At 43.2% G+C, this 17,218-nt stretch overlaps 5 protein-coding genes across 5 annotated transcripts; all 5 read left to right on the plus strand.

Annotated features, from left to right (window-relative positions):
* The first annotated feature begins 3,205 nt into the window (after positions 1-3,205).
* On the plus strand, positions 3,206-4,247 carry LOC120453035 (probable palmitoyltransferase ZDHHC24). Its single transcript, XM_039637554.1, is given in 2 exon segments — positions 3,206-3,789; positions 3,792-4,247. Coding segments are annotated over 2 exon segments (903 nt in total). The 5' UTR covers positions 3,206-3,287; the 3' UTR covers positions 4,193-4,247.
* A 24-nt stretch (positions 4,248-4,271) lies between these two features.
* Positions 4,272-5,363, plus strand: LOC120453037 (probable palmitoyltransferase ZDHHC24). The gene has a single exon (XM_039637556.2). It carries the CDS (start codon positions 4,344-4,346, stop codon positions 5,193-5,195), a length of 852 nt encoding a protein of 283 aa, XP_039493490.1. The 5' UTR covers positions 4,272-4,343; the 3' UTR covers positions 5,196-5,363.
* Positions 5,363-6,197, plus strand: LOC120453039 (probable palmitoyltransferase ZDHHC24). Its single transcript, XM_039637559.2, has one exon. It carries the CDS (start codon positions 5,366-5,368, stop codon positions 6,194-6,196), a length of 831 nt encoding a protein of 276 aa, XP_039493493.1. The 5' UTR covers positions 5,363-5,365; the 3' UTR covers position 6,197.
* Positions 6,198-6,288: 91 nt separating this feature from the next.
* Positions 6,289-7,332, plus strand: LOC120453038 (probable palmitoyltransferase ZDHHC24). The gene is made up of 2 exons (XM_039637558.2): positions 6,289-7,123; positions 7,198-7,332. The coding sequence occupies exon 1, from the start codon at positions 6,289-6,291 to the stop codon at positions 7,117-7,119; it is 831 nt and encodes a 276-aa protein (XP_039493492.1). The 3' UTR covers positions 7,120-7,123; positions 7,198-7,332.
* LOC120453036 (probable palmitoyltransferase ZDHHC24) lies at positions 7,248-8,236 on the plus strand. The gene has a single exon (XM_039637555.2). It carries the CDS (start codon positions 7,248-7,250, stop codon positions 8,148-8,150), a length of 903 nt encoding a protein of 300 aa, XP_039493489.1. The 3' UTR covers positions 8,151-8,236.
* Positions 8,237-17,218: the final 8,982 nt, after the last annotated feature.

Consider the following 17,218-nt stretch of genomic DNA (forward strand, 5'->3'; position numbering starts at 1 on the left):
ATTGAAGGATGTCAATATGGAAATATATAGGTTGCACAAGAGGTCAGGACGACAGTAAAACACTCTCAGTTCAGGACTAACAATAGCAATCAGCTAGGATTGGATAGAAATAAGGAAATGCATTGAATTATTATTACAATTATTTGCATATATAACTACATTTGTTATAACTGAGTAGGCGTTGTAATAGCTAATTATATAGAACCATTCCTGTTTAATACCATTGATATTGGCCTCATTAAATTGTGAATAATTTAAATGTACAACAGACTCTTCGTAAATCAGTCACAACACCCAATTTATCAGTTTACAAGTATTTTGCATGCTAATGTTCAATCACTGCAGTCCGTATAAATCAAACCAGAGCTCAAATTCCTATCATCTGTATACTTGTAATCAAATTATGCTCTGCCAACGTTTGGTATCAGGCAGCTTTAATCACACAAGGTAAATACTTTACGCCCACAGAGTATCAATCATCAAACATTGTATCCGAAAAGGTCCTGCACACAAACACAGGACATGTTCGTTCCAATTTTTGCTGCCACCAAACCCAAACTCACCTCATGCAAATTGCAAACACATGTCGAAGGCGCAAAACATTGACAAACGAAATGAAAAATTTATGAAAACGAAAATGAAACACCAACATGAGCAGCGAAAAATATGTCGCAACTGGCTACAAAAACGTAGTAACCAAAAATATAAAAAAAAAAAACATATTTTGCAATGGCGAAATGAAAAAAGTACAATTTTCGTTTCGTTTACGTGAAACTTCCAACTCATTTCGCCCAAATGACAAGCCATTTTGTGTGCCAAGTGCCAAATATTTTACATGCCATCCAGGCAAACATATTTTGGCACCGAAACAACTCAACAAAATGGAGTTCTCGTTGGAAAACATCCACTACGAACGAGCAGAGCAGCTGGCTCGCCTTTGCAAAATCACTCATACGCAACGTTGCCGCCGAGCATTGAACAGCTTCAATTGCCGTTTGATGGTTCATTAAAATTTTGCTTGCTGCATTGGCTCGAAGCAATCGAGCACAATAAATCGAGACCAGGTGCCAACCGAGCACTCTGCTGCAATATCTCCAGAGCAGCTCAAACGTTTTTGGAGGCAGGAGGAAGCCCATTTTCCTGGGGCACATATGTTAAATGAATGTTTTGCCGCAAGCTTAGATAAATAGCAAAATAAATTAAAGTGTGCAACTTGGCCTGCACCTTAATTGCCGAGTGTGCTTGAGACTGCAAGGGATCTTAACCTAAAAAAAAAAATATTCCCAAGGTAGAATAATATTAATGGGATACTTGGCACACGTGCGCCAGTACTTACAATCATTACTTATCCCGAAATGGCACAACATTAAATGGAGTACTGAGAACGCAATGCTATACGCTTGTGACATTCGAAACTGCGCAGATTTTATTTCCCTTCTACAAATTTGAAGCCTTCTTTGTAAGTTAATTCCTCTTAGTGTAAAGTGAATGGGAGTAGTAAGTAGCATATTAGTATTTTCAATCATATTCATTTTGGTTTCAGTTATACTTATATACTTTTATACTTTTTTTTTCCTATAAACAATTCATCGCTAGAGTCAGTAATGGCCGAACTTTTAGGTATTACTGTGTACTACGCGGTATTTCCCTGTCGATGATATGTGGTTAGATCTTTTGGCTCTCCGCTTTTGGCACTCCACTCTCGCAGGTGCTTTTCCCGGCTCGAGCCACGCACATATCTAATTTTACACATTTTCCAAACTCAATTACATTCCAAGAAGTCGCGCCGTGGGATGTGGCAGATATGGGATAATGGGGGATATATTTATGTGGGTGCCCCTACCAGGTAATTGCTTGCAAATTACACAGTAATACTCCCCGTCCTAACCCCCGGAAAATAAAAAGCAGGGGAGACAAAAAGTGCGAACTCCGAACTGCGAAAAACTTTCCGGCACAGCTGTCTGAATTTGAGAGTCTTCTCTCGTAATGAAATCAAACAAAGACACCGAATGCGAGCTGACTGCCATGGGGGGCAAATCGTCTTAAATTAGCAGCAAAACTCGGCAATTATGCGAGAAGTTGGCCAAAAGCAGTTGCCAACTCCACGAACCATACTCACATTTTTTTTGTTTTTGTGTAAGTAGAGGTACAGAATACAGCCAGTAAATGCTAATGACTCGAAGTGCCCGCAGAAAGTCAAAGAAAGAGCTAAGCGAGAGTGGGTGAAAGTCAAGCCACAGGTTGACTGACAAACACATCGACATCGGCGCCGAGTGGCTGCCGGAAATGGCTGCGTCGAATGGCAGCACAAAATGGCTGTTTGTTTGCTTCCGGTCTAGGCCAAAGACGGCAAACACATTTAGCCACGAAGTGGGGAGATTCCCCGCCCTGTCGTCGTACATATTTTATGCAAACGAAAAGCAAACTGCCACTCTCTACTTTACTGCGAAAAGAAAAGAGAACTACCTCTATAGGTGTGCCGTACACTTCAGTGAACTTAAAATGAAAAACCGCGTCCTCACCACCGTTCCACTTGGGCTGGCCGCATTCAAAATGCTTAGTTCATGTTAATAATTCATAAAAATTTATGCGAAATAGACAACATTCGCTGCTGCGGTCTAAACCTGGCCGACAGCTGCCATTTTGCGGTTGGTGGGCTGATGAAGTCGACTCTAGCCAGCTGTTTCCTACATGTATTTTATATGCATTCTCCGTTGTTTTTAGTCTGCTCTTTGTTTACATAACATACAGCTGCTGCAAAATACTTTGCTCATGCTGATGCGCTTGCTCACTCCATTGTTATATTTTTTTTATTCCAATTTATTGTCTGCATATAAGCTTGCATTTATAAGCAAGGTTTCGCCTTTGCTGCAGTGTGAATGAAGTAAAAATATGAGCAACTTTAAGTTTATTTTTCTATATAATCCATTAAAAACCTAATCTTTCGAAGTGTAGATTTTATTTAGAAGAGATTAAGCTAAAGCAACACATAAGTAAAAATGTTCTTCCCCCACCTTTTAAAATGTTGCCCCATAAGCCTCAAATGAAGCCAGCAATTATAAAACGTATTTCGCATTAATCCGCTTAAAAAGGAAAAGAAATTGAAATTGAAAGCACCCACCAAAGTCCACATACAATGTCAGATTTTTCCAATTCACTGAGTGATGCGATTATGCCAGTTAGATAGACATATTTCCAAATCGTGGCAGCTCTGGTGCCCAAAGTCTATTAGGTTACAAACAATTTTTTTTTTTTGATAAATTTAACAATTTGTCTGTCATTGGTAAATGCTTCGATTTCGAGTTACACTAAGATCTGCTTGCGCTTGGGCTAGAAGAATGTGTTTTCGAGCCGAGGAAGTGTTTCATCGATACTTTCAACTGCATCGCATCAAAGTTGTCGGTCTACTTCATCCTCTTTCGGCAATATTTTTACTTTGTCTGATTGGATTCATGTTTGTATACGAATTATGCTACGTTTTGCCGGCAATAACCGATCCCCATGGGATATGGCACAAATTAAGCTGGTTTATGGGAATTTACACAGTCCTTAATATCTTGGGCAACTGGTGCCTCGGCTTTATGAGCAATACTTCAGTTGAGGGCTTGCCTCTGGATAGACAGCATCCTGCGGTGGGTGAGGCTCACCTGTGGCACTACTGCACCACCTGCCAAAAGGTGGTGCCACCGAGGTCCTGGCACTGCAGATTGTGCAACATCTGCATTCTGAAGCGCGATCACCACTGCACCTTCTTTGCAAACTGCATTGGCCATAAGAATCAGAGGTATTTCCCTTCTTGTTTCACCTGAGTTTTGGCAGTGGACAGGCGCTCGTCTACAATGGCATTTTGAACTGGAAAAACCATGCCTTTATGGCCTCCGATCCACTGTTGCTAATATCCCGAGATCGAACACAAGACGCGGATTTCAACTGGAAGTACACCATCTCCAGCCTCTTCAAACTGAATTTATTCCTTTTTGTGGTGCCCGTCGGTATGTTCGTCTTTCAAATGATAATGGTCCATCGGAACAGCACATGCTACAAGATACTCGATCGCAGCTATGATGTTGGTTATGGGAGAAATATTGATATGGTGCTGGGAAAACGGCGTTTCTGGATTTTTTTCTCGCCAACGATCGCAAGTCCTCTTTCTAACGATGGCACACAGTGGCGCCAAAATCAGATAGTGTAAATTATTCCTATAAAAACTGTGCATATAGGAAAGCAAATATATTCGAAAATAAATAGTCGGGTTGGCCTTTCTTCTTGTGTGACATGTATGTTTCTATTTAGTCTACATTTTGCAATCATAACAAACAACATAAGTTTTCAAAATCCTAAAAATGTGCTACGTAAATAGATTTTGTCAATACGTTGCCAATCGCTGCCCGAGGAGATTTGTGCAGATAGTTCACCCACTTTCGGCATTCGCTGTCTTGAGCTGCATTGCGTTCTTCTTCTCTCTGCAGATGTTTTATATTGCGCCCAAAGTGTTTAACGATTTGGGTTACAAGCTCTACTGGATATTCTTCACCTTCATAACGCACAACATCCTGGGTAACATGATGGCCTGCTATATGACCAGCTCATCAGTGAACACATTGTCCAAGGATTCCCGATGCCCAGCTCCAGAGGAGGAGCACCTGTGGCACAAGTGCGAAGTCTGTAAGAAACTGAGCCCGCCACGATCCTGGCACTGTGTTTTGTGCAACAGCTGCACTTTGAGGCGCGACCACCACTGCATATTCATTGGCAATTGCATTGGACACAATAATCAGCGATATTTCTTCTGGTTCACATTTTATTCAACGCTCGGCCTACTCATAAGCTTTGCTACCCTTTGTATGTATGTGCTGCAGAATGGCGGACACTTCAAGAAGCTATCGTTTTTGATTGTGGATTTAATAAGCCAGATTTTTTCCCAACCTCATAGTGGTAATAATTTTGAGACCCTAGCCCTGCTCCTTAGTATAAGCGCCAGCTATATGCCTGGCTTTATGTTGGCATATCAAATGCAGATTTTAAGGCAAAACTCATCGTACTACAAAATCTTCGATTGCACCTACGATCTGGGTTTCCGTAAGAACTGCCAGTCTATTATGGGCCAACGAGGACTCTGGACTTTTGTATCGCCCTTGTTGAAGAGTCCTTTGCCTCACGACGGTGCACGGTGGCAGATGAAGAAGTCGCACTAAATTAACAGACGTCTCAAAATAAATTGTAACTTATTAGTAAATATAGGAACAACTTTCCTAGCTGTGTACATTTTAACAAGCAATCGTAACTTATTTGCAACTTTTGTCAAGCTCTGTATAGTTATTGTATCCAAATTCCTACAATTAAACCTCAACTCACAACTTAAACCATGTGTATTGTTAATGATTGGTGCCGCGAATATGCCAGTCTCTATCCCAAAAAGGCCGTGAGCATAGGACATCCATTGTCAGTGACCTTTTTACTGGTGAGCACGGCTTTTTTCTTCACGCTGCAGGTCTTTTATGTGGCGCCCGATGTTCACGATGGTTTTATGTACAAGTTCTTTGTGATATCTGCGATTTTTACCACGTACAATATCCTGGGCAACTTGCTGGCCTGCCACCGTACAAGTTCTGCAGTGAAAAGTCTGCCCAAGGAGCGACAAATTCCGGAACCGGGAAAGGAGCACCTGTGGCACTATTGCGATATCTGCCAGAAACTGATGCCACCAAGATCCTGGCACTGTGCACTGTGTAAGTGCTGCATTCTGAAGCGCGACCACCACTGCATTTTCGCAGCCACTTGCATTGGGCACAATAATCATCGATATTTCTTCTGGTTTACGTTCTATTTGGCATTTGGAATTTTCATGAGCTTGCTCACCTTATTTGTTGATGTGGGTAGGAGCGTTTATCTTTTGCACAGAATGAAGGCTGGTTTCGGTAATACAGTAATCACACTGAGTTACCTTCGTTACGTGTTCTTGATTCTCAATATATTTGCACTCGGATTTCCTGCCCTCATGCTGCGATTTCAAGTGCAGATTCTTAAGTTCAATTCAACCTACTATCAAATTTCCAGTCGTCTTCACGATCTGGGCTTCCGAAAGAATTGCCAACTTATTATGGGTCAGCGGGGACTCTGGACTTTTATATCTCCCTCGCTGAAGAGTCCTTTGCTGCACGATGGAACCCACTGGCAAAATAAGCAATGCTTTTAAATTACAAAATACAAGTGTACCGAAAATTTCTACGTCATTATAGCCAAACACAAAAGTATACTGTTAAAATCTATAAAATTTTTAAAGCAAATATGTGTTTCATATGGCCCTGCACCAAATACTTGGCTAGGAGAAACCCGAAGGTTTTCGTCAGAATTTCCCATCCGATTGCAGTACTTTTCGTCATCTTGACCACCTTCTTTTTTGTGGGGCTGCAAATGTTTTACGTGATGCCACAATTGTTTGAAGTCGGAGGAATGACGTACAAGCTCGGCTGGCTACTGGCCATCTTTATAATGTACAATATCTTTGGCAATATGCTGGCCTGCCACATTACAAACACTTCGGTGGAGAGTCTGCCAAAGGATCGGCAAGTTCCGGAATCGGGAGAGGAGCCACTGTGGCACTATTGCGATATTTGCGAAAAACTAATGCCTCCAAGATCCTGGCACTGTATCTTGTGCAAGTGCTGCATTCTGAAGCGGGACAGCCACTGCCTTTTCACTGCCAGTTGCATTGGACACAATAATCAGAGATACTTTTTCTGGTGCACTTTCTTTATGGCATTGGGAACTGGTGTGGCCTGGGTAACCCATACTATTGCTACCTTGAAGTATTTCATTTATTCGGATCTGAATACGGACAACTTACCTCCATTTTGGCTTATCTTCACCCTAATACTCAATACTTACACACTGGCAGCTCCTGTATCTTCGGTGATTTTGCAAATATCGGCACTTGGATATAATGCCCCTTTGCACGACTTGAACAGTGATAACCTCGATATAGCCTTATGGGAGAATTTCAAAATGATTGTGGGCAAGAAAGACTTGTGGACCTTCCTCTCACCCACCGTTAAGAGTCCTTTGGCCCACGATGGTACCCAGTGGAAGATAAAAGAGTCTGACATCAGCGAGTATTAATAAGGTTTTGAAAACCCTACTTACCATTCATATCAAAACTGTTACATAATATAACAACCTTTTATATTCTCATCATAGTGTTCAGCACCATTCACTTAAATTTCAGTTTTTTTAAATATTTTTGATTAATGAAAATTTCCCATGAATTTATACATCTTCGGGGCATTATGGAATCAGTGGATCAAGTGGAGACCATCAGCGTCCCAAGACGTGTTGTAAAGAGCAGAAAATCGTGGGCAGATATCTTGGCCGTTTCACTAAATGTCTGCATTATCCTGTTCTTCTACTTCTTCGAAACTTTTTACGTAATGCCACAGTTTTTGGGATGGTTTGGACAGGCGGTTCATTTTTTGCTGACCACTTGGATTGCCTACAATATTCTGGGAAACTTATGGCTGTGCACCAAGACATTGAGCACCGTGGGCTCTCTGCCGCCGGAAATGCAGCAGCCGATGGAAGGTGAGGAGCATCTGTGGCACTTTTGCAACACATGTCAAAGGACAGTGCCGCCAAGGTCCTGGCACTGCAACACTTGCAATGCGTGCATTCTGAAACGCGATCATCACTGCAATTTTGTGGGCAACTGCGTGGGGCACAATAATCAGCGATACTTCATATGGTTCTCATTTCACGCGGCCATCGGTAGCGGAGTGGCCTTGTTTGATAACTTCTTGTTGGCCGATAAGCATGGTATTGGATTTTTCGATTTAATCACCGCCAATTTGATTATTTATAATGCGTTTATGAATCCTGGTACTCAGGACTTTGTGATTTTCTATCGAATAATCAGTGTCTTAGGTGTCAACATATTCGCCGTTCTGTTTCCAGCAGCTCTGTTCTGCTCTCAAGTGGTGACTGTTCGCAATAACTCGGTAATGAACAATTATTGTGATCGCACTTATGATCTTGGAATCAAGAATAACTTGACTCTGATCCTTGGAAGTCGTCGACTGTGGACTTTCCTATCGCCAAATATCAAAAGTCCACTGCCCCACAATGGCACCCAATGGAAATCGAAACGTGCCGTCTAGTCCAAAGTTTGATATCATCTATCCATTCTTGTCCACTGAGATTATATTGTATTATACCATGCCACGCAATCGTGTCTTTCACTTCATTTCATTTTGCTAATTGCCATGGGAAAACCAGTGGGTGGTGAGTGGTGGCTGTGGACAGGGATCTGCCACGTGTCCTAGTTCATCTGATGCCATCTGTGGGGCTTAGCAAAAGTTATTTTTGGCAGATTTTCCAGGAATATTCTGAATAATGATTCCTGGCATTTGGCATAAGGTAGTGCTTGTGGCGAATAAGGAATGTAATGGACTATAAATAATGTACAATTTAGTAAACTGAATGCAGACAAAGCACAATTTGTTTGCGCATAGAAAAATGAAAACCAGTCGCCCAGATAGCGAGTCCTTAATGCAAACCTTAAACTCTCCACATTTGCATAAATCTTCGGCCACGAAAATCGCTGAGGAGTACATCCTGTCCATCGAAATCAACCTCAAATCTGTCCATGGCTTGTGACACCTTCTGCCGCAAGTCGAAAACACTTGTCAAGTGTCGGAAAAAGCTGAAATCCGTTTTGAAAAATGAAAGCGGCTAGAACAACAGCACCGGTATAGACAATTCAATGGGAGCCCAGCCCAGGGGGGCTGTGGAAATGGGGAGAATTAATGACGGCGCATGCCAGTGACAAGCCCCAAAACATGGAATCAAAGTCCATGAGTGGGCGTTTCCGTGTTTCGGTGCATGAAAAATGTTCGAGGTGTGAAATCTTCTGCGAGGTCTAAACAACATAATTGCCAAATAAAAAAGTCGCCGCCGGCTCAAACCGCCTAACCATTAATCAAAACTGGCTGAAAAATGAGCAAAACCATTTGAGAGGATTCATTGAGATGCCCAGATGCCTTTGGCCTTAAGCGGGAATGTCCGCCCGGTCCACTGAGAAATGGCATTGTCAACACTTTTTGGGCCAATCGGAAAGGGCGGCGATTCTCCGTCAGCGACATTTGTTCCGGCAATCGCTTATTGCGACGGTCATATCTAAGTTCCCGATTTCGATTCTCATTCCGGCATTGCCCTCGACTCCTCCGGACAACTGATGTCTGATGACCTCTGATTCCTGATTGCAGCGCACTCAATTGGGTGACTTCCTCCCAAAAAAGCAAAAAACCAGCAAAAGTGGAGGAGAAACATAACAGCTGATACGTGTGCCTGGCCTTAAAGATGTAACCAAGACCGCAAAGCAGTTTACCACACAACTCGGAAGACCAGTAATCATACGCCGCATTTGCCTTCCCCTCGAGAGTGGGAATTTAGAGGAGAGGAGCCTGTCCTGGCATCTGTTGTGGATATTTGAATGTGCCATCAAGGAGGTCCATGGAATACGTTGGCATGGCAGCAGGCGGAATGAGTTCAGATATTCGATGTGGGTTTGAGGAACTTTAACTGCGGGCCCAACTCCAATGGAGACATGGAACTAAGTCCTTTGGTCCTCTCACACACAGATAGCAACCACTGCCAGAAGCCGGGTGCCGGGTTTGCTAACTGGTTGGCCAACTGTAAATGTCTCTCAACCCAACAACCCAAATGTTAAAACTCAGCATCGTCCTGTGTGCAGGACTAGAATTTACCGCTAGGCATTTGCCAACATTTGCGAGTGCTCAAAGGACAAAGGGGTTTTTCATCTGCGAGCAGGGGTAAGAAGAGCTGGAATGACACAGGATCATGGGGGTCATTGTAATCATAACGGCGGCTCTCCTCGCAAAAGGAAAACTTTCAATGCTCGCTAAAGAGGCGCCAAATTAGTCATGGCTTAAATACACGCTGTGTCAGCAATTCTAAACAATTTCATATGGAAATTAAATCATTTCAGCCCTGACCAGTAGCAATTTTAATCCCAAATTCCCAGCTTTTTTGGCAATCTAACGAAAGCAATCGAGTGAAGCGGTTTTTTCTGCAGATTTTCACACAGCATTTTCTCTGCTCGCTGAGCAGCTGACTGCGCTGTTGCTGCTCTGCCATGGATGTGATTTTTCTCTGCTAGTCCGCTGCTTTTCCTCTGTTTTTCCCATGCTTTTCCGCTGCCTTTGGATGATGGACAAATGGCATTGCCAAGTGAGCAGCTAAGCAGCGACAGTTTTTATGATTTTTCGGTTTCGGCGCGTTTTCCTTTTGTTTGCTTGGCAATTATTTCCCCTGACGGGAAAAGTGGACTCTAATGTTACTATAGCCATCTCTTTCGCTGCTGCCTTTTATGTTAACTCACCCCAATTTTCCACAGTGCCACAATTGTCGCATTCTTTGTTATTTTCTGGAAGGGGTTTGTCATATTTTCTTTGAAATTCGAGAACTTCTTTGGTGGCATTCTCAACATTTGCATACATTTCATGTGGCTTGCACTTAGTTTCATGTACATGCATATATGTTTCACTGTTTCTCTCGGTCTTTGGGTCTTTGGGTAATTTCATTTGCACGAAGTGCCTCACCTTTTGCCATTCAGTATTTCTTGCCTTTATTTGCATTTTCCTGTACCGTGACCCCTTGATATTATTCCCACCACCCATTTATTTGCCCGGCACTTCACACGATGCCACTTTCCCATTTCCCATTTCGCATTTTCCACATCGCACTTTCCACCACCCCCTCGCACGTACGCACATTCAGTTTCCCACCCCCTTCCCCTTTTTGCTCCTCTTTGTGGTCATTTAACTGATGTTTCTATCTCGTCCAGACTTCCTTTGTCTCCGTCTCGCTTACACAATCGCCCCATCTCGCTTGCTCTCGGCCTGCGGCCTTTTCCGGGCAGCAAACGGCAAATGCTGAAATCGTGCGAAAAATTAAATAAATGACCAGCTCTCGATTTGCCCATTCCCATTCGTATTCCCATTTGGATCGGGTTCGCCTTTATTTCCATCTTATTTATGGCTTTAATGTGCTATAATTCTGCATTGATTTCCATTTACCTTTTAAATTTATAGCCCAAGGGCACCTGAGCAGCGTTAGCCGCTTGAATATTTGATATTTCCTTTAAGGACGTTATCAATCGAAGCTTGGCCCCATTTCATTTATCACTTTATTGGTTAACTTTCGAGTTACGCTGAATAATGAAATGGATTTGGCTTATTTAAGGTGAAAGGTAGCAGAAATTCGATAGTTTGGACTTTGCCAAGTATATGTAGGGCTACATTCTTAGCCCCTTTTGCACTTTTCAAGCATCTCGTTTTGCATTCAGCAGCAAATTGGCCAACAGCCTTGCTGCTTGCAGTCCGAAATTGCCTTTCATAGCGTCAATTCCATCAGCAATTTCCGCGCCAATTAAAAAATTGTTGCAACTGGCCGTTTTCGTTTCGTTTTCTGGCCCTTGGCATTATTCGCCACTTTTCCATGCCGAGCACGCACTGAATTGGGCTGCGAAATGGTGGGAAAATTCCAAAAGGGTGTGTGGAAAATGCGTGGAGGGGGCGGAGGAGGGGGTGTATTTTCAAGCGAGGCATTGCGAATGAGCTTCATTGGGATCGCCATTCTTTCTTTTTGTTGTTCATCATAAATAAATACTGTTAATTTTTCAATTGTTCGCTTGGGCGCTTAACGCCCTCCGCTTTCCCTACCCCCCCGCTTTTCCACCCCTCACCTACGAAAGCGTGGCACGTGCAATGCCATGCACATGATGGAGGCTTCTCCCGGAAAATTTCTGCCTGGAAAATCCGATTCACCATATGCCGGAGTCAAAATATGTGCTGTCCGGAAGTTTTGGCTACGTGGCGACGAAGATTGACAGACGAGACAATCACTACACTAAAATAACTCTACTGAATATGGGATAAATGGTTATTTTGACACAGAGGCAAAACAGAATAATATTAATAATAAATTCCTAAATTGTTTTAGATGTTTTCTATGCGATTTAAGCAAGGTTCTATTCGAAATATAACAATAAAAACAAATTTCTTTTGATAAATGCTTTCTTGCTTAAAAATTGTAATTATATACATAGCATGAAAGTTAAAAATAACTATCTAAAATTACAACGCAATTCGTGCTGTGTACGAGCAATAAAGTTGACAGTTTTCCATCAGACGGGGACGTGACAGCTTGGAGGAGGAACAGAGCTGAAGGCCAAGGATCGAGGAGCCCGAATTGCGGAGCAGGACGGCGGAAGAAGTCCTGGAGGGCACGTGGTGTTGTCTGGACGACGGAAAAGTTGGAACCGGCGTCGCAGCCGGATATAAAACAGTTTTGCCTGTTTGCTGGAATGTCCTGTCCCAATATGCAATATACAATATCCAAATATGCCACACACCCACACACACATATATATACACACAGATACACACACGCACACATGCCAGCAACAGCTGTCACGCTGGGAGGTTGATCTCCTTCTCGCGCTTATCGCTCCAGAACGGAACTTGATGAGCAAAAGCCATTTTAATTTCAAACGCTCCCGCCTCGACTTAATATAAATCTGTCAGCCATGACAAGGCACATCTGTCAGCTTCCCCCACCGATTGGAATGCCTAATCGAAGTAAATTGAATCACATAAACGCGGCAATGCGCCCGAAGGATCTCGAACGCAGGGCAAGGAGCAGCGACCTTAGCGAGGTCCTTGTGCCAACGGGAAGTGAAAGCTGTTCGAATGAAAGGGAATCAGCCTTTGGCTAAAGTAACACGCTAAAAAGGATGAAAGGTTTGAGGCTAATATGGAAAATATTGGGGAGACTAAACGCTTAAATGGAAACTCACGAATTCTTTCCAATATTGCACCGTAGTAAACATTATACAAAACAGCTTGTTTATTTAAGATGCTATTTAAATGCAATTTTAAACAAATCTTTATTTATTTTTAAGCATCATTTTTAAGCACATAGTACGCAGTAGACATTTTCTCTTAGCATTTATTTAAAGCCCAATAAAGGACTTTCAGCCATTAAGCTTCAAGAAGCTTAAATGTTCGGTGCACACATGTATGCGTACAATTGCATTACAGAAATAAATCAAAGGGCCTTAAAATATATCCAATCAATAGTCGGTTGTAGCTCACACCAATAAATGCGAAAAACCATTTAAATAATTTCGCACTCGTGCCGGTAATCCGCAAATGAAAATTAGCCCTGGCCAAAAAAAAAGAAAGAAACAATTTGCATATTAAACAAATAAAATTATCAAATGAAATAATCGAAATGCAAATAACCAAACAATTTTTGGTTGAAATATTGGTCGTTTCGTTTCATTGTTTTATGTTCGCACTTTATTTTGCAGTAATTTTGGGATGGTGGGGTAATTAATTAGTTCCCAAATCCCTTTGACCTTTTGGCGTAGGTCGAGTTGTCTTGAGTTGAAACTTCCTTCTCCCCTTGTTTTTCCAACCCCTATACAATCACACAGTCACACACACTCCAACAAAATGTATCTGCTTCGCAAGAGGTGGAGAAATTAATTTACGAGGTGAAACTTATTTGCGAAACCCTTTTTGCGCTCTAACGGTTCAGTGGGGTGGGCAGTGGGTAGTGACTTGAAGGCCAGCGGGCGGCGGCAGTCCATTGAAGCGTTTAAATTGCTGTCAACAAAAGGCAAACAAATAAATAAAAGCCAACAGCCAAGGGCTGCGTGGGCGGTGGGCGCTGAACGTGGACTGCAAAGTGACAAAGTGGGCGGACCGCACGACAAATATGTCTACAAATGGACGACAACCAAGGGGCAAGGACATGGCATTGGGGAAGCACAGGGAGATCTGGCCAAAATTAACGGATTGGGGAGCATCTGAAAGGAAGACCCTCAAATGACCCAAAACAGCCAAGGCGAAACGTGCGCCAAGTGAAATGATTAACACATTCTGTAAACCTGAGGGGCACACAGAGAACAAAACTTGTCTTAAAACTTTTTACAGTATCCACAAAAGTAACTGATAATAATAATAGTAAAAATAATAATCAAAATATTTTTTGATAGAAATATAGGTGTTTACAGTTTGTGCGGACTGTTTTCTTACTGTGTAGAATACCGCACTGCAGGAATGCTGATAACTAAGATCTCGTGAGTGTCGGAGTGGCTGAGCAGCTTTGGATAACTCGCAATAAATGCAAGCTACTAACCGCAGATAGCGACAGGCTTTAATTACAAGCTAGTTGGGGGAAATAGGAAATTCCGCCCCCCGCCCCAAGGTCAATGGAAAATCTGTGAGCAGCATCAATCGAGCAGCTTCATCGGTCCGACAAACATGACAGGCACTCAAATGGCATATAAGCAGGGAAGGATTCCAAGGATGCGAAAAACGGAACACACGGAGGACATGCAAGAAAATGGTACCAAAGGTGGCCAAAGACGAAGGAATAAACTGAATATATGCATCGCCAGACTTTCGCATGCGGAAATACTCTTTCTGCTTAAAAATAAAAAAAGATTTGATCGGAAAAATGATTGTTAATTAACCAAAAAGAGAAATAAGTCTACAGTTTTTTGCCAATCAAGGACAGGAAAATTATTTATACAGTAAGCAGTCCAATGGCATCCCAAAGTGGCAGAACTCTTGCACTTAATCGTCTTGAAGTTCTCTTAGCAAGAAAAAGGGAAACATGTGGCAAGGCCAACGCAGGTGGGCGGTGGGTGTGCCTTTTTTTTATGGGTTTTCGGCCAAGGACTCTGCAATCGAGTTAACCGAAGACTATAAATAGACGAGCATGGGGCATGCATGCAAATGGGCAAACGAAAAAAAAAAAAAAAGGCAAGCGCTAAAAGCGGAATCCACTCATCAATAATGCATTCCGCATTGAATCAGATACAACAGCAGATTGAGATACAAAGGCAGATGGAGATTGGATGCTGGAGATGGCGATGGGCAACGGAGAGTTGACATTGATATGTCAACTAATCCGGCAGCACTTTCGTTTGGCGACCTGAGGTCACCTCTTCGCCGCTCACCTCCCCCCCACTGCCTCTTTCCCAGTTGCTGAGCTGGGTCCAATTGCCCAGTTTTCTCTTGGCGCCGAGTGGCTGGCAGGACATAATCGCTTGTTGATTCTTTATAAATACCGGGCGAGGACAGCAGCTGCCGCAACATCCTGCCCAAAAGTGAGTGACTACGGGACTGAGTGGCTGAGTGTTTCGAGTGTCGGGCCAGCGGGTGACATAATCAAATCAATAATTTATGAGTCCACTTCGCTGTAAGCGGATTTACATTGGCCAACACTTGGTCGAGCTCCCTGGGGGATCAGAAACTTTTTGGCCACTTGCCGCTGAAAGGGAATCGGCAACTGATATCAATTAGGTGGAAAGTGATAAGTTCGCTGCTTGTTTGTTTGTCTATTTGCCTAACTTTTGACTGGTCCTTGGGGATGGGCCACAACTACTACTTCGAAGGGCTGATAATAATGGTGCGCACACTCGGTTCAACTGGAGATAATAGTACCAGGACACCAGACACCACCAGAAAAGGATAACAGAACCGGCAAAGTACGGCAAAAGCAAGCTGTTACCGTGAGGGGAAATAATTGCAAAACAAACAACAGAAATGCGGGATGAAACCGAAAAATCATAAAAACCATCGCTGCTTAGCTGCTCACTTGGCGATGCCATTTGTCCATCATCCAAAGGCAGCGGAAAAGCAGAGGAAAAACTGCGGGAAAGCAGCGCTGTCGCAGAGCAGCAGCGGCGCAGTCGGCGTCGCAGCGAAAAATATCAAGAAAAGCCGCTCCACTCGATTGCTTTTGTTTGTCTGCCAAGTGAGTTGGGTATATATAAATGGTATAGCGCTTAATATTGGCAATGTTTGGGGAAGTAATTCGAATCACTAGCTTAACATTGCGAAGATATTATGCAGCATGCACCCTGTATGCCCATTATGCGATTTGACTAATTTGGCGCCCTTTCAGTGCACTTTTTGTGTCCTGTTTGGGAAAGTCTCAGCCGGAGGGCAGGGCCACCGTTATGATTACAATGACCTCCATGATCCCGACCAGCAGTCGCGTGTCATTCCAGTTCCTTTTTCTCCCCCCCACCCCCAGCAGCCCCTTTGTCCTTTGAACACTCGCACGTTGTTGGCAAATGCTTAGCGGTAAATTTTCGTCCTGCACACAGGACGAGGATGCGGTTGAGGGACAGCAGACTACTGGCTCCTGGCAGTGGTTGCTATCTGTATGCGAGAACGCACTCACCTCCAACCATCCAAAAGCAACCGCTCCTTTGGAGATAGGCCCGCAGTTTAAAGTTCCTCCAACCCATACCACCGATTCATTCCTCTGCCAGTCCTCTGATATTCTGATATGAAAACGTTTTCCATGGGCCCTGTGTTGATGGCACATTCAAATATCCACAACAGATGCCGTGACACATGCCTTCGCCTCCACACATACCACCAAATTCGTAGTTTGAGGACAATGCGGCGTATGATTATTTGACTGCTAATGCGAGGGAAGTCGTCGCTTTTCGGCTGGTTTGTGGTCTTGGTTAGTTCTTTGTGTCCATCGTGTGGCAGCCACAGCTTTTTTGATGCCCCACCTACCTTCAAGAAAAAAATGCTGGCCTGGCAAACGTAGGTGGTAGAGTTGGTAGCAGCTGCTGATGCCCCACCTACCTTCAAGAAAAAAATGCTGGCCTGGCAAACGTAGGTGGTAGAGTTGGTAGCAGCTGCTGATGTCCCTTTTTTCCCCATCGAACGGGCAACGGATGTGGACCAATTGAGTGCGCTGCAATCAGAGTTTCGAGATTTGAGGAAAAGTGGCAAACGGGAGAAACAAGAGGAAATCGAATTAGTGCACAGCTTTGCTTAGATATCCGTCATCAACGAAACATTACGTATCACACTTTTTCTTCCGATTTATTCCAACGTTAGGTTTTTAAAGTAATAATAACTAGACGGCTCTTTAAAATCTAAACTACAAGTAAATCGCAGGGCACACCACTCATAACCACTCATTTATTCTATGTAATCAACTAACTTATCTAAAGTGATCTGCCGCAAATGCCTGGGTAGACAATTGAATTCATCATACGCCACGTTGGCCGCAACTTTTTCGCACGGCTGCCGGAGGGGCATGCTACGTATGTGGGCCACAACACACACACAATGCATGCCACAAATACCAGCAGAATGCC

This window comes from Drosophila santomea, chromosome 3R (assembly GCF_016746245.2).
Source record: "Drosophila santomea strain STO CAGO 1482 chromosome 3R, Prin_Dsan_1.1, whole genome shotgun sequence".
Classification (NCBI taxonomy): domain Eukaryota; kingdom Metazoa; phylum Arthropoda; class Insecta; order Diptera; family Drosophilidae; genus Drosophila; species Drosophila santomea.